Source organism: Macaca nemestrina, chromosome 19 (assembly GCF_043159975.1).
Source record: "Macaca nemestrina isolate mMacNem1 chromosome 19, mMacNem.hap1, whole genome shotgun sequence".
Lineage (NCBI taxonomy): Eukaryota > Metazoa > Chordata > Mammalia > Primates > Cercopithecidae > Macaca > Macaca nemestrina.
This window is the reverse complement of record NC_092143.1, coordinates 10,638,775-10,664,738: the sequence shown is the minus strand read 5'-3', so window position 1 is coordinate 10,664,738 and position 25,964 is coordinate 10,638,775. Positions and strand designations below refer to the sequence as shown.

Here is a 25,964-nt window from a genome sequence, read left to right as displayed (position 1 = left end):
GGATGTAGCCATTGCTTTTAAAGAAACAAATATCTTACTGGAGAAATGGGGCTATATAGAAACTTTTCGTGGTTGTCCTGCTATTTTACGTTCATGTAATAACTAACTCTGATACAGACAGCACTGTTTATCTTCTCATAATCCTGGGTCATTGTAGTCATTGGGGCTGGCCTCACAAATTACCAAAAACTTGGTGGCTTAAAAACACAGAAATTTATTCTGTTATAGTTCTGGATGCCAAAAGTCAGAAATCAAGGTGTCTGCAGGGCGACACTCTCCCAAAGCTTCCGAGGGAGTCTCCTCGCTTGCCTTGTTCAGCATCCGGTGGTTCCAGGTCTTCCTTGGTTAGCACAGCATAACTTCTATCTCTGCCTCCATCTTCTCAGGGCCATCTCCTTGTGTCTTTGTCTCAAATCTTCCTCTGCTCATCTCTTATAAAGATACTTGTTGTTAGATTTAAGGCCTACACTAAATTCAGAATGATGTCCTGTCAAGGTCCTTAATTACATCTACAAAGACCCTTTTTCCAAATAAAGGCACATACACAGGTTCTAGGGACGAGGACTTGGACATATGTTCTCAGGGGCCCTGTGCAACCCATTATAATAATTAAAAGATTTAAGTTTGTCCATCTACTAAGTAAAGTCATAGTAGCTGTACAGTATCTAGTAATATCTGTAGTAAGATTGCAACTCTCAAAGTAAGAGTAATGTTGTAACTGAGTTGTTTCGTGAATTTTTGTTTTTGGAGTCAGTGGAGCATATTATTAGATGTAGATTTAAACACACATACACACACACAAACACACACAGAAGAAGGGCAAAGATTTTCTACTTCAGTGCCTATATTTCTATATGTGATTTTCTGTATTTCCTAGACTTGAATATAGATTGTCTTTCTGTTTTATAATAGACAATCTCATAATAATTTAGGCATAATAAGGTAATGAGGTTTTTCTGGGCTTCATCATCCCTGCAATTTGAGTCTCTTTTATAGTTGAATCCTTCTCTGTAATAACTTCTTATTTAGCTCATATTTACCATTGATAAATCACATGACTTTCAGAGTAATGACTGTTGCATGAATTAGTGGAAAGTGTACTAGCCTGAGAACTAAGAAATTTGGCCCTTATTCTCTCTATGACTTTAACTGTGTGATAGAGACCCAAATCAGGATAGCCATTTTGCCATTTGTAAAATGAGGCAAGCTCCACTCTAAGCTTGCTAATCAGTTAGAAAGTTTAGGGGGTACGAATAACAGAAACCCAGTGCACACAAGTTTCAAATGTGCATTATTATATATTACAGCAGAAAAGGAAACTGGCTTCAAGATTGCTTGATTCAGTAACTCTTGCTAAACCATTAAAACATGTCTTTGTTTCTTTTATCTGTGTTCTTCCATCTTAGGATTGTCTCATCCTCTTTAATCTAGTAGAGTGGCAGCTGTAGCATTTCTTAGTTATGACATTCAAATAGGGCAGCAGCACTAGAGAAGAAGGCTGGTTTATCATGAAGCTACCAGTAGGAGACTTATATTCACATCACATTAGCCATATGTGGCTCATATTCCCATTTCTAAACTAATCACAAGCAAGGAAACTTTACCCTTGGAATAATGAGTTGTACCGAGATACTAGAGCTGAGAGAGTCCCACCAGGACACACACGGGCTGCTTGTGGGGCAAATAATGGAACAAAATCAGGTTCTGGTAAGAATTAAGGAATTGGAGCTGGATGTTGAGTAGACAGCCAATGGAGTGAGTATTATGGTTAATTATAATATAATTATGGCTATAATTATATTGATATAATTATTCATTTTTAGATGAGGCAGTTCATAATGTGGTTTATGTCAAAATGTAAAAGATTAAGCTAGTAATTATTAATAATAAACATATTAGGAGAGTCAAGTGGTGAGCTATGGAAGAATTGTGTCAGAGCACATGTCTGTCACAGGTAGCTTTAAGAATGAATTAAATTGATTTCTTTCGTTGTACACATTCATTTTTATCAGCAACAGGAGGCAAATATAAGGAAGCAGCTGCTGGAAAATTGATATAAATTTAGTTGGAAAAAAGCAATAGCAAAATTTCTACGCAAATTTCATGATCCAGATATTGAAGCATATAATGTATGAGGTAATATGAATATTTAAATTGCTATGAAAGCTTAGGATTCAAGCATAGAGAGGTTAACCTACATTTATTCTAATAATGAAAATACAGTAAAATTTTCATCTTCTTTTCTTAGTAGAAAATAAATATTTTCCATCCTAATAAAGTGAAGTTTTATTAAATTTGCTCCTAAAAGGTACTATTTTACTCTCAAAAGTAAAATTTTTGACTTAATTAAAACAACCATAGAAGATTAGTAAAATACTCAGATTAATAAGAATTATTAGTGAGATTACTAAGAATAGTAAAATTTATGTTCTAATTCATTTGACTGTACTTGAAAAAAATCTAGAAAGTAATTTCACTTTTCAAAAGATAGGTTTAAAGAAAGAATGTTAGTGCTTTAATGGGCAGATAATCTAATCTCAGTTATCACGATGCAAGCTGAAAAGAGGCACATTAAAACTAATAATAATTATAGTAAATATGGGGTTTTGCCTATTTATGTATGTAGTAAATAGTGTAAATGCAATTGTAGTGAGTAAGATCTGCATTGAGTGGTAATATTCCACTTAATTTGCACAGTTAGCTAAAAGAAAAGATGCATAAAATAAATAGCGTGATGTTTTTAAAATGCACAGATATAATTTATGTATTCCAAATGTTACCAAGCATGCAAATAAAATAACTGAAAGACTTGGGCTTAACTGGAAAAAAAATTGCTAAGTCCTTAAGCCCATATCATATACCTCCACTTAAATGGTAGTAATGGTGGAACAAGTAAAATCTTATTAACCTTTTGAACTAAAATTGAAGCAAAGCTTCTCTCTGATGTTTGTTCTTCTATTTATAACTCCTAAAATATCTAAATATGCCCTCCCTCTTACAGCATATACCCCAAGAGAATAAATCCTATTCTTCAGTCTTTTCTTCTCCCATAGGCTATGAAAGGAATAATCACTTAATAAATGCCTAGATCTTAATAAATGCGAGATCAGGATAGTCCAAGTGGATTATTTTGTGAAAAGTTTCATAACCTTTAAATAGCATGTTTTTTATTCAGGACAATTGAAAGATGTTGTATATGGCTGGAACTTAGCTTGTGTTGAGAGCTGGAAAAAGATGATGAGATTAGATGTGCAGGTAGCAACTAAATCATGGAAAGCCTCCCAGTTCTTGCTAAAGAGTGAAAATTTCATTTTTAAGATGTTACTAAATAGGCTTAAGTCCTTGAGGGGCAAGATTAAATGTATGGTTAAGAAATATTAGTCTGAAAACAGTGTGATCAAGATAATGAAAGGTGAGGAGCATGTAGGCTGATGGGAAAATAATGAAACTATTTCAGAAGAGAAAGAGTGAGGGTTTAAATGAGTCGTTAATGTAAAGAGGAAGGAATAGGTAGGAGAATGTTCAAGTAGAATTGACAAAACTTCATGACAGAACAGATGTTGTGGGTCCAGGAGGAGGTTATACATGGAATAGTGGATCTCAGAGTGGTCTGTGAAACAACACCCTTTCATCATAATCCTTCTATGTTACCTGTCTTTCCTACTTGTTTTCATTTCCACTCTGTTTTGGTGCATTTGCAATATTAATTAAAACTATAGTATTCATCAAGGCAGTGGCTCCAAACAATAGTAGCAGTTACATGTTTTACAATCATGCAGTTACCTAAATAAGTAAACACACAAATAAACATGCCTATTTTATTTCATTTTACTTAAGAATGTCCTTGATGAAGTAGTTAAAAATACTTATTTTAAGTCTACACTTCCAAGTGTGTCTTTTTAATATTCTACTTGACAAAATAAATAGAACTCATAGGTCACTTCTGCTGTATACTGATGTGTGATGGCTGTCTTGAGGAGACCACATGTGCGATGGTTGAAGTCACAAGCCTAATAGTTAAAGAAAAAAAAAGAAGCTATTTTAATGGAAGAATGACTGACAGACAAACTGTGGTCGTTCAGATTTTGGTATTTGTCACATATGTTCTCAAAAATGAACTAAGGGAGTCTCATCAAGGAAAACAACTGAGTACTTACTGAAAATTTAAGCTTGCAAGTGAAAGTTAAAATTTGGAAATCTTGTATCTGCATTTTTGAACTTGACAACTTCTCAAAACGACTTTTCTGAAGAGACTAAGGTTGGTATTAAATATTTTTTTAAAAATATGTATAATAAAATAATGTCAATATTTAGAAAGTTTGCATAACTGAGTAAATCAATATTTTCCCAATGATCAGTCCAAGATGATACAAAACCACGATGAATAAAAGACTCATTAAAAGTTGAAACTAGACCTATGAATTTTAAGAGTAGGAAAAGCATGTGACCTGGTATTAGACTCCCTGTCTCAATAACCTTCAATAAAACATTTGCTGAGCTTGGAGAAAGAATCGAAGGAGACTATAGGTTAGTTGACAAGTTCATGTCTGTACAAGGCCTTATTTTCTTCATATTATTAATCAAAAGAACATATTAAACATTAAATTCAGAAGCAGATGTGAGTATTAGGCTGTGTTGTATTAAGCCAGATGTATGAGTTTTGGAAAAATGCAAAAACATTGCCACTCTTCATACTATTTGGGAATTATTTTCATTTTAAAATGCTATTTGTGTTGGTATTAATTTGTTTTTTTAAAACACATAATAAAAAATATTTAAGAATGTATAAGTTCTAATATCTCTTATGGGAATCATTAACGGATATAACCCACATGAATAAAGTTGGGTAAGAGTAAGGTTTGGGAGTTGGTGGCTTTTGTTTTTTTTTTCTTTTTTTAAACTTACCCTTTAAAATCAAAGTGTCATGTCTACAAAGAAGTGGCAGAACCCACAAAGTCAGATAAAGATCTTTCTTCCTCTCTGTTCCCTTAATTCTGATTTTTCCTTCTTTCATAGGGTTTACTAGAGTTATTTTTTATTTTCCCACTCCAAATAAGTTATGAATCCTACAAAAACAAGGTCATGTGTTTCATCTTTGTCTCTACTAGCACCATGAATTGCTTAGGGATTTCTCTTTAAAATGACAATTAAATAACAGCTATTAGCAGTGTTGTCATTTAGGTAAGTTTATACTTAGGCATTAGTCTTCTCATTTATCAGACCTTAATATTTTAAATTTTTCATCATGGAATTTATTGATTTGGACATGAACAACCTGAATTGTTTTCAAGTAATTTTTCCTTCAGTTCAATTCAGTCAACTTCATATTTAAAATACTTAAGTTTAATGCTTTCATTAAACTTTAATCAGTACTTCATGCTTTTACAGCCATGTGAAAAATCAATTTAAAAGTACATATTAATTTTTTAATGATGCAATAATTTACTGATATTATTGAAAAGCTCAAGGATTTCACAATTTTAATAAATTTTGATAATTTTTTATGTTACGTTGACAGGTTTTGACTAATGAAAACATAATTTTAGAACATTTTATAAATTATTTTAAAAGCTTTCTTTATGTAAGTAAATACAGAGTTTTCCATGGTAGTCAATCCATATAGTATTGACAGTAAAAAAAAGAAATGAAGATAGGATATTCAAATATACTAGAACTTGTCCTACATTTTCATGGTTTAAAATTTTTTTAAAAGTAGAATTTGGTTAGGCACAGTGGCATGATGGATTTCATGCCTGCAATCCCAGCACTCTTGGAGACCAAGGCTGGAAGATAGCTTGAGGCCGAGAGTTTAAGGCCAGACTGTGTAACATAGAGAGACCCCATTTCTACAAAAAAATTAAATTAAAAAAATTAGTTGGGCATAGTGGCACACACCTGTAGTCCCAGCTACTTGGAAGGCTGAAGCAAGAGGATTGCTTGAACCCAGGAGTTTGAGGCTGCAGTGAGCTATGATCTCACCACTTCACGCCAGCCTGGGCCACAGAACAAGGCCCTGTCTCTTAAGAGGAAAAAAAAAAAGGAAAGAAAAGTAGAATTTGATACTGTTCATTAGTATTTTTCTTTTCTGGTATCTGTTTAATTTCTTAGGGTACACACTGAAGTGGATAACATCACACTGTTGATCAACAATGAAAACCCTTGCATTATTCTAAAAACTACTGTAACAATGTGGGCTTGAAGAAGCTGTCTGCATTTAACAGAAGAGGAAACACTTTGTTTGAACTACATCATCCGTCAGATTGCCTAAGGCACTGAAGTTAGAAAATCCCTGGGGTTTGCTGCATTTTGCTAGGCTACCCATTAGCTTATTTTGTCAATTTTTATTATAAGAGGACAAAAAATAGAAATCACAGTATCTGTTCTAATATTCTTTTATGTTTGCAAGTAAAAACCTTTGGAAAAGATTCTCAAACAGATTTATAATTGTTTTCATAATATGATACAGCTATTATATGTAATGTAGTTTAACAGTATATCATTCTTGCGTTTACCTTTTGATGTAAATTATTAAGCAACACATAATTTTCATGAAGATCCTTTGTTCAGGTAAAATTAGTAGCATTTGAAAACAGTATATCTTTTCAAACATAACTTCAATTTATTTTGTTTTAATGAAATTTGTTTTAAATGTCACTTGATTCCATTAATTAAACATTAAAAAGTTAAGCTTTATTTCAGAACACGCTTTGATGTGCTTAAAATACAATATGTGAATCACTCTTCTTAAAAATCTCATTTTTCTCCAGGGTATTAATTCTCAGAAGCTGTAAGACATTGGTTTTTATTTTTATTTTTTCTGAAAGGGAAAATGAATATTTTCAGATAGATGGACAGATAGCAAATTGTATACACATACATGTACACACATACACACATGCACATATACACACACACACACACACAGATACCTGCATATACAAATATATGTATTTATATATATATAAGCAAACCTCTAAGTTTATTTTACTTAAAATCACCCATATTACACATTTTAATTTTTTAAGATAATTTTAAATGAGATAATTACAAGTAGGGAGAAAACAAATATAAATAACAGATATATTAATTTCTAACCTAAAGCCTTTCCTCTCATAACTGATACAAAACAAAAGAAAACCTACTTTCACCCCTCCTATTCTACATAGCAGTAGAAGTCCTAGCCAGAGCAAACAGGAAAAAAAAAGGAAAAGAAAAGAAAAGAAAAGAAATAAAAGGCATCCAGATTGGAAAAGAAGTCAAATTGTCCCTCTTTGCAGATGAGATGATCTTATATTCTGAAAAATGTATATTTTGGCCTCACACAGTGGATCACACCTGCAATCCTAGCAGGTGGGAGGTTGAGGCAGGAGGATCACTTGATGCCAGGAGTTCAAGAACAACCTGGGTAATATAGTGATACTGTGTCTCTTACATGTTAAAAAAAAAAAAAAAGAAAAGAAAAGAAAAAGAAAAACCTAAAGACTCTACCAAAGTGGATTTAGATTTGATAAATTCAGTAAAGTTGCAGGATACAAAATCAACATACAAAAAGAAGTGGCATTTCTACACACCAATAATGAACCATTAAAAAAGAGATCAAGAAGGTGATCTCATTTACAATATCTCAAAAAATAAAATAAAATATCTAGGAACAAATTTAACCAAGGAGGTGAAAGACCTCTACAAGGAAAACAGCAAAACACTGATGAAAGAATTGAACAAATGCAAAGCCACACCATGTTAACGGATTGGAAAACTTAATTGTTAAAATGATCATACTACCCAGAGCAATCTACAGGTTCAATGCAATCCCTATCAAATTACCAATGTCATTTCTCACAGAATTTGAAAAACAATTGTGCAGCTAATCTAAGCACAACAGTTTTGGCATCCATTGAGTGGAAAATTTGTTCAACTTTAATTTTTCTGTCAGACTTGTATAAGCTGAACCAGTTGAGATGTCTGTGGTTTTGGCTATTGTTCTGCCATTAATTGTTGGTCTTTCTTAATTAAGGCCAGAACAAGATGATTTTTTTCCCTCAAAAATTGATGTGGATGATCTGCTACTGAGGGCTTCATCTTCAACATCATCTTGTCTCTTCTTCAGTTGACTTATTTATTTGTAAGCTGCTGATTTCTTTGGACATTGTTTCCCATAAACTTTTTGTGAAGCATCAAGAATTTCATCATTCTTCCACTCAAGCTTTACCCTAAGTTTGATGTTTGTCTTTGCTTCAATTTTAGCAGAATTCATGTTGCTCTAATAGGAGTCCTTTTCAAACTGATGTCTTAGCCTTCTTAGTGCCTCAAACTAGAGTCTATTTAGATATGTTATAACAAGAGTTGATGAGTTTATGTAAATTTATGAGTTATGAGATTATTAATTTATTTTGGTGTAAAAAATTTTTAATCCATGCATATTTTTTCATAATATGCATTTTCTGTGAACCTTTTGAAGACCCCTACTACTGATTGTTTCTCCAGAGAACCCTAACTAAGACACAAGGCTTAGCGATTTTTGCCCTAGATGAATAAAGCTGACCATAAGACAGAGTTCTCAGTCTCTTTCCAAAAACACCTGACTTCATTTTCAACAGGGTGTGGAAAAGTTTAAGCATAAGGACACTATACAAAAGCATAGAGGTTGTGATAAAAAGCAACTGGGAGAAAATGATAGGTATAGGAGAGATACAAGCTAAACTGTAGGTCAGCAAGTTTGCTGGACAGGACCTGGAACATAGACAGCTGGGAGGAGCCCATCTGGATTTAGCACCAATGTCAAACAATGACCTCAGGAACTATTACTTTAAAAGATCCCAAATTGGATTGGCCCAATATGTGAAGTGATATTTGCCCACAGGATATTTTTTTAATAAATAAAGACATCGGCCTGCAAGTAGTGGAGCTAAATAATTGGGTGTGGTCATGGAAAGAAAGAGTGAAAGGGAGTCCTGATTAAACCACTGTCATTCCACATCCAGAAGCTCAGTTAACTCAAGGTTGGATAAATGCAAATTGATATACGATCAGGCATGTCATAGTAAAAATACTGAAAGATAAAGACTAATGGAGTATCTTAAAAGCAGCAAAAGAAAAACTACTCTTCACTTACAAAGGAACCCCGATAAGATTAACATCTGACTTCTCACTAAAAACATTGTAGACTGGAAGACAGTGGAAAGTATATTCAAAGTGCTTAAAGGGAAAAAAGAAAAAAACAAAACACATCCACAAAGAATCTTGTATTCTTCAAAAAATAAGATGAAATAAAGGTATCGGGAGACAGACTATAACTCACAGACGTGCCTTACAAGAAATACTAAGTGATCCCAGCCCAACCATATCAAAAAACAGTATCAGTAAGGTAATTATAAAAGACAATATAAATGCATATTTTTTCCCTCCGAACTGACTTAAAAGGCAATTACATAAAACAATATGTATATAATGTACTTTTAGGCCTATAACATATAGAGTTCTAATATATTTACCAATAGCAATGCAAAGAAGGTGTGGGAACAAAGCTGTATTGGACTATGGAAATGACTTCAGATAGTAATTCAAGTCAATAGAAACAAAAGAAAAGATCCAGAAATGATAAAGAAAATGTTAATGTAAAAAAGTAATATATATACACTTTGGTCTCCTTTCTTCTCTCAGCTTCTTTAAAAGATAAAAATTATATAAACTAAAATTATAAATATAATGTAATGTTGAGTTTGTAACATTTATATTAATAGATGTAATGTGTATAAAAATAATATCGCAATAAGGGAAAAAGCTATGTAGATATGAGATTTCTATATTTCACTGGCACAAAATTAATATCAATCTAAAGCTAATTCTGATATGTTAAAATATTTATGGTAAACCCTAAAACAATCTCTAAGGCATATAGTTGATTTTCATAATTCATTGTAGTTATGGACTATAAAACCTCTGCAAACATTGAGTTGCAAACCATGAATGAATTAATGACCTCTAATCACAACACTTTTGTTAACTGATCATTATATTACCTTGTTTTATTGTTGCTCTTTAAAGATATCTGATTACTAATAATGAACTTAGGGCAAACAGCACTGTAACTCATGCTGAATAAATCTTATCTAACACATGTATTTTCTCCATAAGGGCTATCACAGTCCTCTTTAACTTAGGAACACTAGACAGTTGGCATCGCACTTGGGGAGCCATTTTTAAAAGTGAAGTCAACAAGAAAAATCACAAAAATGCAAAAGCCATGGCTCTAAGCAGAGCATGAAAACATGTGTCTACAGTATGACCACGAACACATTAAGACACAGCATCACCTGCTCAGCCTGAGCTGGAAGCGTGCACATCTGGAGACAAAGTTTTCACCTCTCTGCACATGCACATGTCTACAAATGACCACAGATGTGCCATGCATATTTATTTTGGGGTTGTAAATACATTTTTGCAGTAGGTGAATTCACAACTATAGAAACCACAAATAAAGACGATCAACTGTAACTTTAAAAAATACCTGATGACTTGGGTGATTTTCCTTGACAAGTAACTTTCAGCCACTCTCTGCAGTCTCCATTATCCACTTGCTCATTTCCATCCACATTATAGATTCCTTGCCTGTGATTTTTAGTTTTTTCGTGTGTTTTTATTGGGGATCTTAGTCTAGTTTACATATTGTCATGTTAAATAGAGGTATAAATGCTTGCTAAGTACTAACCACATTTAATGTTAGAGATAATAAAATATTTTCTTAGAAAAATAGATCCTAAGGAATATTAATTATATTTGTATTATGTATTTTATATAACTATAATATGCAAATGTGTATAAAAATATGCATGTGTTTAATTATTGTGTTTATAAAAACATTAATCAGCAAAATAGCCTTGAAAAAGCTAGTTATATCCCGTGAAAATTCTACATTTGGAGAAGAGAAATTAAAGCATAGTCAAAAGGTAATGAATTCATTATATCATATAATGATAGATATAATATCATAGGTTGTCATAAAAGAGGATATTAATTTGCTGTTTACTATGCTAGTTAATCCTGTCTTCTTTCTGTTAACAGTATGGATCTAGAAATAAGAAATCTTATAAATGAGAAGAAAAAATTCAGCCCCTTGAAAAGTAGATTTTTAAAAATTAACTCATTGAATATTATTGCAACGTTGTGTTTGCAGAGTTGTTGAGGAAATATACATTTGTTTCTGTTGACTGTGGAGAAAAGTAAAGATGCGCAAGTTGTAGCAGAACTTGTACCAATAAGTAGTCAACATCCAAAATACATAAAGCTAGTAGATATTTATTAATTGCCCAATAAATAGAGAGTTGTTAACCTGGGTGCATCAATCTTGGATGGGCTTTGGTGGGAGAAGTGGTATATGGGTCTGTGAACACTATGAGCATTTTTCTGGAGAACAAGTCTGTTGCTCTAAAATGTAACTTTTGGAGCAATGGACTTGCTCTCCAGTCACTTTGTTGACAGACACGTGTCAGTTACCTCAGGACCATAGGCCTACAGGAAATTTGCATGATGGGTGAGAATTAAGAGAGGGGAGATATTAAATACAACCAATATTCCACAGATATTTCATGAGAATCGTCTGTATACCACAACTGCTATTATTTGCCAGGTATATACTTTTAATAAAAGCGCAAAGTCCATAGAACCCTTCTACATAATATGTAGATCATTTCAAAATGCAGCAAATAATATAGTCTGTGACCAAAGTTAAGGGCATAATAGAAGACATTTTGTTTTGTTCTTTACTGTTTTTGGCTAAAGTCAATTTAAAATGATTACAAATATTCAATGGAAATCCATGTAAGACTGTGATAACTTATTTTGTTTCAGCACTCCAACATAGAGCATACATACTATATACTAAGTTAAAAATATTTTTTCTTTCAAGGTAACTGAACTGCACAATATCAAAAATATAACCAGACTGCCCCGAGAGACAAAGAAGCATGCGGTGGCAATTATCTTTCACGATGAAACGTCGAAGACATTTGCCTGTGAGTCAGGTAAGCTATTATTGGCCATCTACCCCTTAAGGAAATTGAGCTGCTTATGAGACAATGGTCCAGGCGGATTAAGAAACACTGTTGAACAGGATGGCCTCCTGTAATGAGAATGTGCTGTAGAAGACTTCATTCAGAAGCTCAACGTGTTGATTTCCACTGATGTTTTGGTGCCTGTTACATGTCTGTGTCTGGATTTGGCTCCCAGGTGGTCTGCCTGTTGGGGTTTCCATTCAAGTTTTGAGAATTAAGTAAACAATACCTGGCAGGTATTATTCGGGTGTATGACCAATATTCTGGTTCTTGCCCAGTGTGTCTCTAGGCATTTGGTAGGGCAGGAATCAGGGTGCTGTGCAAAAGCATGGCAGAGCAAAGCCCCAGTCCTGAGACAGCACAAAACAGAACTTTGAGCTATTTGTTGCTTTCATGGATTGTCAGTACTGCGAGTAAATACATTTCAGATTGAATTTTAGCATCTCAGTTCATAAAGCACTCTGACATTATTGAGACACAAGGCAGTTTATAGTTTGAACTTGCAGTATTTTTCATATCGGAATCCCTGTGGTGTGTAATATATTAGTTGGCTTATCACTTTTTAAAGATTTTGCTCAATGCACTGGTGCATTTGTTTTATAATGGATGTTAGCAGAAAGTACCAAGGGTTTGCAAGATGTGAACTTAAACTAATGATTAGGTCTTCAGGAGAAATTTTATTCAGTATTTTTAAAAAGTAAAATGGTCCTTCTAGTTTTGTATACTTTGTTTATGGATGTCGTTAATACCAGGTTATATTATTCTAAAACCGATAATGTCCCTTTGCCTAACTGAAATTGCTCACACCTCTCACCGACCTTATCTTAGTATGGCTAAACTGCACTGGAATTTATCTCAGTGTTCCTCTTTTCTTGCATGCCTTTATCCATCTGTCCTGACATATTTCTCTTCACTTGCAATCTGACCTCATTTCATCATTTAAAATCGACATTTTGGAGTTGCACAGAAGCCTGTTAATTGATATAAATTCCCATTTTGTAATACACCCTGTCCCAGCCTTGCTGGTATAATATAATATCATCCAATGATTTTTCTGCCTTCCTGTCCACTATCTTAAAACTGGTAAACCACTTTATTTTCCTCTGGGCTCTTAATCTCTCATATTAAAACTGGTATTTAAAATAACTAAAAGGTAACGTTTAATATTTAAGTTTCTAATTTTCCCAATTACTTTACATTTTCAAAATGTAGTGAGCAATATTGTGAATGTATAGGAAATACTGGAGCCTATTAATTTGTTAAAGAATGATATTTGGTTATATTTCTTTATGTGAAAATCTTATTTATGTTGTGTTTGGAAAGATATTGACCTAAAATTCATGTTCAGTTAATAACTTAATCATTCAATATATTGTTCCTTTCCAACTGATGATAATCTTGAATCCCATATTACAGCAGAAAATCATTTAATGCAATTTTATGTATTTATACAGATGGCTTTTCTGATTTACATCATTATAATCTACTCTTCATTTAACTTTCTATTGGTTTTAAAATAAACTAGGCTTGAGAATATTATAAAGCATACAAGATTATACCTTTTCAAATTTCTATATTCTTGGAAGTTAGAGTAAATATATATTCCTAAAATTTTGTCTAAATAGCTTTGCTTCTCCATGACACTTTTCTACCTCATTTATCCTGGTGTCATCTGAATGTCCTTGCCCTCATAGATCACAGAATATATACCAATGGCCCAATTGAAAGCAAAGCTTTGCTTTACATCCTGATACTGAAGAGCATTTTAATAGAAAAGGTATATTATTTTAATAGAAAAGGTATATTATTTTAATAGAAAAGGTGTATTATTTGAACAGTACATTTGAGTTCTGTGTCCCATCATCTCAAGTTCTTAGTTTATAAATGTCAGTCTATATAACATATTGATATTATTCATTCAGAAACTCATATAAACATAATTGAAATTCAGCAGTACTTGTGTTTATATACTATCTGGAAATTTTGAAGTATGATTTGTTGAGCTTTGTTGGTCTATGCACAACAGAGGACCAGGGTGTTCCAGACAGTAAGTGTGGTAACAGAGCAGTGCCCTACTCCTGACCAGGTGCTACAGTCAGAGCCCCTCATCATTACACAAGCCTCTGTGCAAACAAAACATTCTCCCCACTGGGGTGCCGTAACAAAAGCATTTAAACTTTTATTTAAAGGCCATAAAGATTTAGAATTTTAAAATAAAACTCCCAAGTACATCTAGCATCCAGATCTTTCTTGGTTTTTAGTAACAGGAACCAGTGTTTCTTGGAGAAATGGTAGGTTCTAGAACTGGGGCATGAAATACACAAGATGAACCCAGAGCATCTTGTAGCATCTTGTAGTGCCAGAAAGGAAGGAAGCACCGCAAAAATGCTGCTGTATGTCTGAGGGACACAGGAGATCCCAATGGCCAAAGATGGAACAATTTGAGTGATAAAGTAGCAAAGGATTATAACCCAAATTATAAATGAACATTTATGAGTCCATGCTTTAGCAATGACTGATGAATAAATACATAGGAGAGTACAGAAAAATATCCCATGCAGAAAATTACAAATAATTTATGTAGATGCTGTATCCACAGGAGGGTGGAGCATGACTCCCTGTGCCTTAAGCGGGGGCTGTTCATAGTGACTTCGTCTCTAGGAGAATAGGATAGAAAGGGACGGGAGAAAACAACTTTATGGTGGAGAAAACTGACAGACACTGCCTCAGCCAGGTGACCAAAGTGAAGATCAACAATGATAAATCATGTTGATAGAATCTACCCTTGATATGATGTGATCAAAAATAACGCTTTACCTCTGTGGTCTTCATCCTAACAACCTATAAACCCATGAGAATAACATCAGACACATCCCGATGAAGGAACGGGTATTTGTATTTGTATTCCACAAATACCTGCCCAGGATGGATCAAAACTTTCAAGGTCATTACAAACAAGGAAAGCCTGGAAAACTGTCCCAACCAAGAGGGAGCTAAGAAGGCATGATGAATACATGTAATATGGTATCTTGATGAGATCTTGAAACCAAAAGAGGACACTAAGTAAAAACTAAGGAAAATTTAATAAATTGTGGTGATTAGTTAGTAAAAATTTATCAATACTAATTCATGAATTTTAACAGATGTACCATACTAATGTAAGATGTTACTAATAGGAGAAGATATAGGCTATATAGGAACTCAGTATTACTTTTGCAATATTCTTTAAATCTAAAACTGTACCAAAATGAGATGTTTTTTGTTTAAAAATAATGTGGAAGTGAATAAAAATATATCAATGAACTAGAGTAGATTCAAGTATAATAGAAATCTAGTGCATTATCAAGGATATATTAAAAATTAGTAATGAAAAATTATATCTTATAATAACTGCTGTTTGAAGAACTAAATTCTTACACCATCCTATTATAGAATGCTTTCAGAATGATGAAGTGATATTCATTATTTCTTAACGGAAATGACAATACTAAAATCATTGCCACTGTTCAGTGGCTTGAGAGGAAATGTTAGATGTTGACCTAGTGTCATGAACAATAATGAAGAACCAGACTTAAAGTTGTATTGTGAGGGTCCCATCTTTCAATATAGGTGATTCAGCAGAAGGCTGAGCCTACCACATGTTCTTTTAGTGAACTGAGCACTCCCCCTTCAGAGTCATTTTAGAATACTGTTTTATTGCTAAATTTGAAATAATTATCAAGGCCCTACTTGGTTTTCTCTGAAATGCTACTGTGTGAGCTTACCACACATCTGTAGGACAAATGGAAAGGTTACAAGATGGCAAAAACCTATCCCTGAGGCCCTAACCCTTATTCTGCCATCCTGCCTTAGAGTGCCCTGTGGAAATGTGTTACCAGTCTATACATGATGTAAAACCTATACCAGAATCTGCTCATCACAGCTACTGCTACCATATTAGTCTCTTCCATAGATATCTAGATACCCTAAAATGTAGACATCTGTAGAAAGCTGTACTCCGTTCTTGTTGAGTCAAAAAGTTGAAATTAAAATGCGAGTATTTGTGAAGCATAACTTTAGGGAAACTATTTTGAATATTAAGTTATTATACAATTTATTCTCAGTGAAAAACATTTATAAAGAAATAGGATCATAATTTTATTTTAACTAGGATAATTTCAAAATATAAGCATCAAATTAGGGTCATTAATAGCATTCTTAATGGAAAATGACAAGTAGTGGTCTCAAAAAATCACAGTGAGAATTCGAATCCATAATTTAAACTGAACACTGCAATTATTTTTAATATAAACAGATACTTTCTGTATTTCTAACTTTGAACTTTCCCATTATCAATTACCAGTGGGGAGAAATGGCTTATCTGGCATACTAATTAAGGAACTAGGATTAGTATAACCACAAAAGACAAGGTTCTATTATGTTTTATGAAAATGTTTGAACAGGCAGAATCCTCTTGCTAACAAAGACTTTCTTCTCATGTCTGAATTTCACACGCGGAAGTCTGAAATGTGAAGGGTTCTTAATGTTGGTTTTATGGTTCGTGTAAGATTTTTGGGAAATGTAGGGCTCTTCATTAGGATAAAATGGTCTTAACTTCCCAGAGAAGAATTTCCTGACAACGTGGCTGAAGTTAGATACAAATGTTAATATAGAAGAATGCTTTTATTTGAATTTCTAACAAATGGTTTTCAACTACTTTAAATATCACCAACTTGAAAGTATTATTTCTTTTTTAAAACTACATTTTATGTATAGATCTAAGTCTGCTTGAAAGTAGTAGTTGAAGTGTTTGAGAAATAATGGCAAGATTTGTTTTAATTGTCTCAACTTCATGACACATGCTGATCGGGATAAAAAAGAACATGAAAATCATAAACAAGAAAGTTTATTACTTTGTAATGAAAATTATTTTTAGATAAATGTTAAGCTGCAGTAGTTTATATCTGTTAATAAAATTTTATTCTCCAAGAAAATGCTGTATCAAATAGATAATTGTATAGATTATTAAATACTCAAAGGAATTGCCAAGTGATAACAAGAAATCCACTTTCATTTTATTTGTATAAATTTGAGGCTACAAGTGCAGTTTTGTTATGTGGGTACATTGTGCAGTGGTGAAGTCTGAAGAAACCCACTTTCTAGTTTAGTAAGAGTGTCACTTCTCCTTGTCAGAGAGAGTGTCTGCACCATGGCCTCAGGATAGAAAATTTCAAAAACTCCTTGTAGTTTTATGAGACCCCCTGTTGGGATAGATCTCTTTGTGTGTGTGTGTGTTTGTGTGTGTGTGTGTGTGTTTGTGTGTGTGTGTGTGTGTATGTGTGTGTGTGTGTTTCAGAATCAGCTGAGATCAAATCATTTTGCAGCGTTCAGGAAGTATTTGTCATTTTTAAAAGCTTAAACATACAAAATGATAAAAAGTAACAGTAGTTTTACTGAAACCTTTCTATAGTTCTGCAATAAGAGTAGGAAATGTATTAATGCAAAAAGTCCTCCCTGCAGCCTCATGCAAACTGTCCTGTCCCTTTAACCAAAGAAGAAACAGAGGTACTCTGAACCTCAGCACATGCTCTTAACAACTAGGTCACTTGCACAAGTTTTCACCTGAGTCCTGATGCTAATTACCAAACGTATATTCACTTAACATGGGTGACAGTCATATGCTGTCTTTTCCTTGAGGTCTGTCCTTAAGCACAAATTATTACTAAGTCTGGGATAAAAGTTAAAACATCACTTTTTTCTCTGGTGGATGACTTGCAAAACGAAATGTAACAACAATAAAAGGTAGTATAATTTTCAGTATTCTGAAAATAATCCCACTAATAATCTAAAGAATAAAAAGTATATCATATTATTTGTCACAGAAAGTATTTGACAATACTCAAAGATATGCATGATAAAAACTATGAGAAGATGAAGAATAGATGGGAACTTCCTCAACTTGATAAAGAACATCTGCAGAAACCTACGGCTACGTCACACTTAAGATAAAAACCGATGCTTTCTCCATAGACTGGGAAGACAGAAAGCTTTCCTGCTCTCCTCCGTGCTGTGCAAGACAGTTCTGGAAGCTCTGCTATCACAGTAAGGCAAGAAAGAAAAATAAAAGACATACAGATTGCAAAGCAATGAATATAACTGCCCCTTTTTTGAAGGTGACATAATTGTCTATATTTTAAAAATCCCGACCGGGTGCAGTGGCTCACCACCTGTAATCCCAGCATTTTGGGAGGCCGAGGCCGGCAAATTACCTGAGGTCAGGAGTTCAAGACCATCCCGGGCAACACAGTGAAACCCTGTCTCTACTAAAATACAAAAAAAATTAGCCGGGCATGGTGGCACACACCTGTAGTCCCAGCTACTTGGGAGGCTGAGGCAGGATAATTGCTTGAACCCAGGAGGCAGAGGTTGCAGTGAGCTGATCACGCCACTGTACTCCAGCCTGGGCAAGAAGAGCAAAACTCCATCTCAATAAATAAATAAATAAATAAATAAATAAATAAATAAATAAAATTCCCAAGGAGTTCTAAAATTATATGGAAAGACAACTCTCAATAAAATACATATAAAAGGAACAAACTTCAACAGAATAATGGCCACTTGTGAAAAGCCCACAACTAACATCATAATCCATGAAGAAAAACTGAAAGCTTTTTCTCAAAGATCTGGTACAAGGAAAGGATGCTCACCCTTGCCACTTCTATTGAACATAGCACTGTAAGTCCTACGCAGAGAAATTAGACAAGAAAAAGAAACAAAAGACGTCCAAATTAGAATTACCCCTGTTTGCAGATGACACAATCCTATATGTAGAAACCCTAAAGGCTCCATTTAAAAACTGTTAGAGCAAATAAACGAATTCAGTGAAGATGCAGGATACAAGATCAACATACAAAAGTCAGTAGCACTTATGTACACTAACAACAAACGATTCAAAAAGATTTTTTTCTTTTCTTTTTCTTTTTTGAAACGGAGTCTCTCTCTGTTGCCCAGGCTGCTGGAGTGCAGTCGCACAATATTGGCCCACTGCAACCTCCACCTCCCAGGTTCAAGCAATTCTCTGCCTCAGCCTCCTTCAAAAAGGAAATTCTAAAAAATAAGCCTATCTATCTAAATTGTGTTTAAAAAATAAAATACTTAAGAGTAAATTTAACCACGGATGGTTTTATATGTTGCTCTTTCATGAATCACAGCACATAACAAAAGATTCCGGTCAGCGAAAAGAATTATTCTTTCCCCAAGTCCCAAAGAAGCAATGTGATTAGCCCAGATGGATGCCTGCACATGCAGTGGGGGTCAGAGTTGCAGAACCTAGAACCAGAAACTAGGCACTTTTTAAACAACCAGCAGGTATTGCAACAAGCAGCAAAGAAGCCAACCGCCTTACCTCCAGGGAGAGTGAGCAGTTACCTGGTAGCCACACTTGATCTAACTTTGTTGCCTTTGAAACATTAAAACTCATAAAAAAGGAAGATGATCTAATTTATTTTATGAGGCCAGCATAGTAACATCTGATACTATTCTGTTTTAATATATTTTTAACTTTAAATTTAAAAATTAACAAAAAGCGACAGAAATATACAATAGCAGGAAAAAGGTAAATATTCAGGAGGGATTTAATTACTATATAAAGGAAAATAACAAGCCTTATTTATAAACATAAAGTAGATCGTTTCCTTGGATATAAAAACATAATATTAAAATACAAACTTCTCCCAAAACACAATATTAAAATAAAAACTTCTCCCATGTTAATAGTGCATTTTAATATAGTTCTTACTTGGATGTCAACAAAATTTTACTTTTAGAGTAGGGAAAATTATTTAAAATTTATATGGAATAATGTCTATGAATAACCAAAGACAATATGTTAAAGTCTAAAAACATTTCAAAGAAAATTTGGAAAACTGTATGCTTAATCTAGGGATTGTAGAGACCTTCTTTATAAAGACAGAAGCTCCAAAACTATAAAACACGACGACTGATGTATCTGAGCCTAGAAAATCAAACAGCTCTCCTACAGCAAAGGATTCACAAGCAGAGTCACTACACAAATTAGAGTTTTAGAATAATTTTGGAAATGCAGGTAACAGATAAAATGTTAAAAACTACAATGTGAAAAAAAAAACTTATAAAGTGGCAAGGAGGAAATGTTAACAATTACAGTTATGCAAAGATTATGACTAGGCAATTCACATTTTTATAAACACAGATGGCAAAATTGTTTTTAAGACGACTTAAATTGTAAAATAGTTAGAGATATAAAAAATCAAAATAATAATGAGAATAAACCCAAGATTAAAAGGAACCCTCAGTTCAAGTTATAAATTTATTTAAAATCTTATAACTAAGCCTTTAATCTATTTTGATTTGATGTTTGGATATAGTATAAGATAAGGGTCCAATTTCATTTTTTCTATGTGGATTTCCAGTTTTCCAACACTATTTGTTGAATAGCTTATCCTTTGCCCACTATGTGTTCTTGGCACCCCTGTTGACTATATATGTGTGGATTCATTTCTGGGCTCTCTATTCTGGGCCATCGGTCTATATGTCTGCCTTCATACCAGTATTACACTGTTTTGATTATGGTAACCTTGTAATATATTTGAAATCAGGAAATGTGATCCCTCCAGCTTTATTCCTGTTTCTCGAGATTGATTTGGATATTCACAGTCTTTTGTGGTTCCATATGAATTATAGAATGTTTTATTTTTGTAAAAAAAAAAAAACAAAAACAAGTCATTGAAATTTTGATATGGTTTGCATTGAATCTGTGGATTGTTTTGGGTATGATGACATTTTACCAATATTAATTATTCAAATCCATGAGCATAGATGTTTTTCCATTTGTTTGTATCTTTTTGAATTTCTTTCATAAATGTTTGTATTTTAAAGCATACAAATTTGGGAGGCTGAGGCAGGTGGATCCCGAGGTCAGGAATTCGAGACCAGTCTGGCCAACATGGTGAAACCCCGTCTCTACTAAAAATACAAAAATTAGCTGGGCACAGTGGCAGGCGCTTATAATTCCAGCTACTCAGGAGGCTGAGGCAGGTGAATTGCTTGAACCTGGGAGGTGGAGATTGCAGTGAGCTGAGATGGCACTACTGCACTCTAGCCTGGGCAACAGAGCAAGACTATCTCAAAAAAAAAAAAAAAAAAGAAAAAGAAAAAGAAAAAAAACTTCTGCTTAACTTTATTTCTTAAGTATTTTATTCTTTATGGTGCTATTGTAAAACTCCTAGAAGAAAACATAGGGGAAAATTTTATCTCCTTGGTCTAGCAAAATGATTTCATGGCTATAACACAGAAAGCTCAGATAACAAAAGCAAAAATAGATGACTGGAAATTGTATCAAACTAAAAACCTTCTAAATAGTGAAGAAAGATATCAACAGAATGAAAAGGCAATCTACAGAATGGAGAAATACTTGCAAACTACCTGATTAGCAGTTAGTTTCCAGAATATATTAGGCATGTGTACATCTCAATAGCAAATAAATAAATTATCCAATTCAAAAACAGAATAAACATCTTTCCAAAGAAGACATACAGATGGTCAACAGGTGTATGAAAGGTGCTCTGAACATAACAAATTAAAAAAATGTAGAGCAAAATCATAATGAGTATTATGAAAATGTAAATCAAACCTTCCAGGATGGCTATTACAAAAAATAAATAAAAGATAAAAAGACAACAAGTGTCGGCAAAAATGCGGAGAAATTGGAACCCTAGTGTATTAGCAATGGAAATGCAAATTGATGCAGCTCTTATAGAAAACAGTATGGAAGTTCCTGAAAACATTAAAAAGGAGAATTACCATATGATCTGGCAATCTCATTTCTGAGTATTTATCAAAAGAATTAAAACCTGGATCTTGAAGAGATGTTAACACTCCTGTGTTTATTGTAGCACTTTCACAATAGCCAAGACATGGAAACAATCTGAATGTTGATCAGTTGATGAGTGGATTAAGAAAATGTGGACTATACATACAATAGAGTGGTATTCAATCTTTAAAAAGAAGGAAATTCTGCAATATGCAACAACATGGATGAATCTTGAGAGCATTACGCTAAGTGAAATAAGCCAGTCACAAAAAAAACAAATACTGCCTGATTTCACTTATGTCAACTATCAAAAATAGCCAAATTTGTAAACCTGAAGAATGAAATAACAGTTACCAGAAGGTAGGGGCTAACCAATGGGCATAAAGTTTCAGTTAAGTGAGGTAAATAAGCTCTAGAGATCTGCTCTGCAACATTGCACCTCTACTCATTAATAACGTATTGTCTTTTTAAAAATTTGTTAAGAGGATAGAGCTCATGTTAAGTGTTCTTATCACAATAAAATAAAAATTTAAGAAAGGGGAAAAATGAGTTCTCACATTTATTTCCCAAGAAAATGTAGGTAAAAAGTATATTCTCATAACGGCTAATAGGAATATGAATTGTTGTCCCTAGGTTTTCAAGAAAATTGGCAATTGCTATTAAATAAACATGCATACCCTTGATTCTATGAACCTCTTTGGGAATATATCTCATATAAGCATATACACTAATACATGAGGATATAGGTTCAAGAACATTAATTATGTATAATGGCAAAAAAAATTGGCAATGTATGCCTATCAATAAAACAGTTGAGCATTTATGGTGTGTCCTTATTCCATGAAATATTTTGCAATCACTAGAAAGAATTCTAATTAAATCCTTTGAAAAGATTTCAGTCAAACTTAGTTCTTCATGCCAAGCAACCAACCAAGAAGTACACAACGAACACAGTCCGCCCCCCCATCTGTGGATACTGCCTCTGTGGAGTCAACCAATGGTGAATTGAAAATATTTCGAAAGAAAAATAACGATATATCAATTTAAAAAATACAAATTAGGATATACAGTATAACAATGATTAACACAGCATTTAAATTGTATTACATACTATAAGTAATCAGAATGTACTTTAAAGTATTGGGGAGGTTATATGCAAACACTGCAGCATTTTACGTAAGAGATTTGAGCATTCGTTGATTTTGGTATTTGAGGGTTAGGGAAGAGAGTCCTTAAACCAATCCCCTATGAATATTTAGGAGCACCTGTAATCACATATTTAAGGGAAACAAAGAGAAAAAGACAGTTTTAACAACTGCTGCCTGAGGTAAGGGAGGATAATAGTGAGGTGAATGGAAAAGGAAGAGGGACAAAAAGGGCAACCAAAAAAGGAAAGGTAGTACAACTATTATGTACCCATAAAAATGAAAAATACAAAAAAAGATAAAATGAACAAAAGAAAACATCAAGTATACAATTTGTTGCATTCACATGAAATTGTGCATATGTGAATTTGTGCATGAATGTGTTCAGTATTTTTAAGTTAATCATCAGGAAATGCAAATTAAAACTGCAATGAGGCACATAGTGATGTACCTATCAGCATGACTAACATTTTTTAAAAATTAGCGACACCACCAAGTGCTTGTGAGGATGCAGAAAAACTAGATCTCTCATATGTTGGTGTTGGGAAATGTAAAACGGTACCATCAGTTTGAAAAATTGTTCGGCAGCTTCTCATAAAATTAAACATGAAATTAACGTACACCCTGGAAATTACACTCTTGGGCATTTATCCCAGGAAAAAGGAAAAAGAAACAAGTATACACACACACACACACACACACACACACACACACACACACACGATTCTGTTTACGTCTCTTTTCAATGACAAATTTTAGAAATGGAGGACAGATTAGTAGTTGCCAAAAGTTAGGAATGGGGCTGAAAGTGTGGGGACAGGAGGGCTGTATGGTCACTAAAAAGTAACAGAGCTTGTATTGGAACTGTGCAACATTGATTGTGGTGGTGCATACACAAGCCTCCACAAGTGATAAATTGTATAAAACTTACACACACAGACACACACACACACACACACACACACACAGAGAGAAGCAAAACTGGGAAACCAGAATAAGATCAGTGGACTATCAATGTCAACACCCTGGTTGTCATATTATACTGGTCTTTTGCAAAATGTTACCATTGGGGGAAACTGGACAAAACGTGCACAGGATGTCTCTGTATCATTTCTCACAACTACATGTAAGTCCATAATCATCTCAGTAAAATTTCCAACAAAAAGTAAATTAGGTATATGTCTATGATCTTAAGGTTGTCTATAATGTATATTTAAGTTAAAAAAAAAACAGGATGTGAAGACAATTGCAGAAAAATTTGTTTTCCTTAGGTTTTCAAGAAAACTGGCTATTGCTATTTCATATAATATGGTAAAAAGAAACCAACTACAAAACCAAAAATAATACTCAACCTGTGCCTGTGTGGCTTGTGCATGTTTATGAGCACGAAGAGATTCGTGTGCGAGGGTGCGTGTGTCCAAGGGTGTATGTGTGCAAGGGTGCATGTGTGTGAGGGTGCAGATGTATGTCTTGCTCTTTTCTAACATAGAGGCCTTGCATGAATGGCTGCCCTGCCTACCCCCGCCCGGCACCAACACCTCACCCAACCGACTCCTACGTCTCCTTCCATTTTCAGCGTAAGGGTCTCCTGCTTTGTGCCCCCTCACGCTGCTTAGTGCCTTTGCTCCCCACTCCCACAGCACCCTAAAGCTGGGCTTCACACTCTCTATTCAAGGTCTCTCTGCTCTGCCAGATTTTAACTCAGTGAGGATATGCACATATTGGCTTGCTTACTCATGTATTCCTACTACCACATGCTAATAAGTGTGTGGAATTATTAATTAATACCTGAATTAGTAAAATTTATATTTGTTTTATCTTAATGATATATTTATATTTCTTGGATAATTATTTTTTTCTTTTTTGCTTTTCTTTTCTTTTGAGACAGGGTCGTGCTCTGTTGCCCAGGCTGAAGTGCAGTGGCATGATCACGGCTCACTGCAGCCTCCACCTCCCTGGCTCAGTAAATCCTCCCACCTGTAGCTGGGACTCCAGCTGTGTGCCACCATGCCCGGCTAATTTTTTGTATTTCTTGTAGAGATGGGGTTTTGTTATGTTGCTCAGGCTGGTCTCGAACTCCTGGGCTCAAGCCATCCACCCGTCTCCGCCTAAGTGCTGGCATTACAGGCGGGAGCTGCAGTGCCTTGCCTATTGCTTTTTTCAAAACAAATTTTAAAGACTATGTGCTTTGTGCTTGTGATGTGAGAGTGAACGACCAGCGTGCTGCATGTGTGTGTGTGTGTGTGCATGTGTAACACTGGTTATGGCACACAAGGCCTGTGGCAGTAACTCTTCAAGTAAAACATTTCTGTAAACAATGAGAAATTCAACATTTTGCCTATTCATTAAAAAGAGAGCCCTTCTTTCTTTTATTGTGTATGTCCCAGTCTCAAGGCAATGGCTAGTAAATGAAAAAGGAGATGACATAGAGAAACCCAAAGTTTGGTTAATAGATTCTGCTTACCTTCATTAAAAAAACAAAAGAGGAAAAAAAGAGTATAACTGTGTCAGCATACGAAACCTAAAATCTTACCTTCAAATAATTTAGGACAAGTAAATTTTTAAGTCTGAATTACCTGTTTAATTTCCTAAATAGTTATATGAAACATTGAATGTATTCCATAATATAATGAGGACATTTTTATAGGTTTTTCCCTCCAAAATATGTAATGGAATATGTGTCAATTGAATAAATTATTCCACATGAAAAATTGTAAAAATGAATTTGTGTAAATCCCAAATCTCAATATATTTATGTATTTATAATTAATATTTTGAGGTTTTCTGAGTATTACCTCGTACCTGAAATACCTGGTTATCAGTTTATCACATTTCAGTTTATTCAAATTTTATTTCTCAAATTCTGTATCTTTATTTCAAAGAGAACATTATTTACTAAAGTATAGTGATTTGTGTTAGGCAATATATTTGTATCTTACA

At 33.9% G+C, this 25,964-nt stretch overlaps 1 protein-coding gene across 2 annotated transcripts in view; it reads left to right on the top strand.

The window, feature by feature from the left end:
- LOC105476952 (docking protein 6) overlaps nt 1-25,964 on the top strand; it is a 445,591-nt gene that overhangs the window by 184,060 nt on the left and 235,567 nt on the right. For both annotated transcript variants that reach the window (XM_011733258.3, XM_011733257.3), the window contains exon 3: nt 11,906-12,020. In XM_011733258.3, coding sequence (XP_011731560.1) covers nt 11,906-12,020 — 115 coding nt within the window. The remainder of the gene's footprint in view (nt 1-11,905; nt 12,021-25,964) is intronic.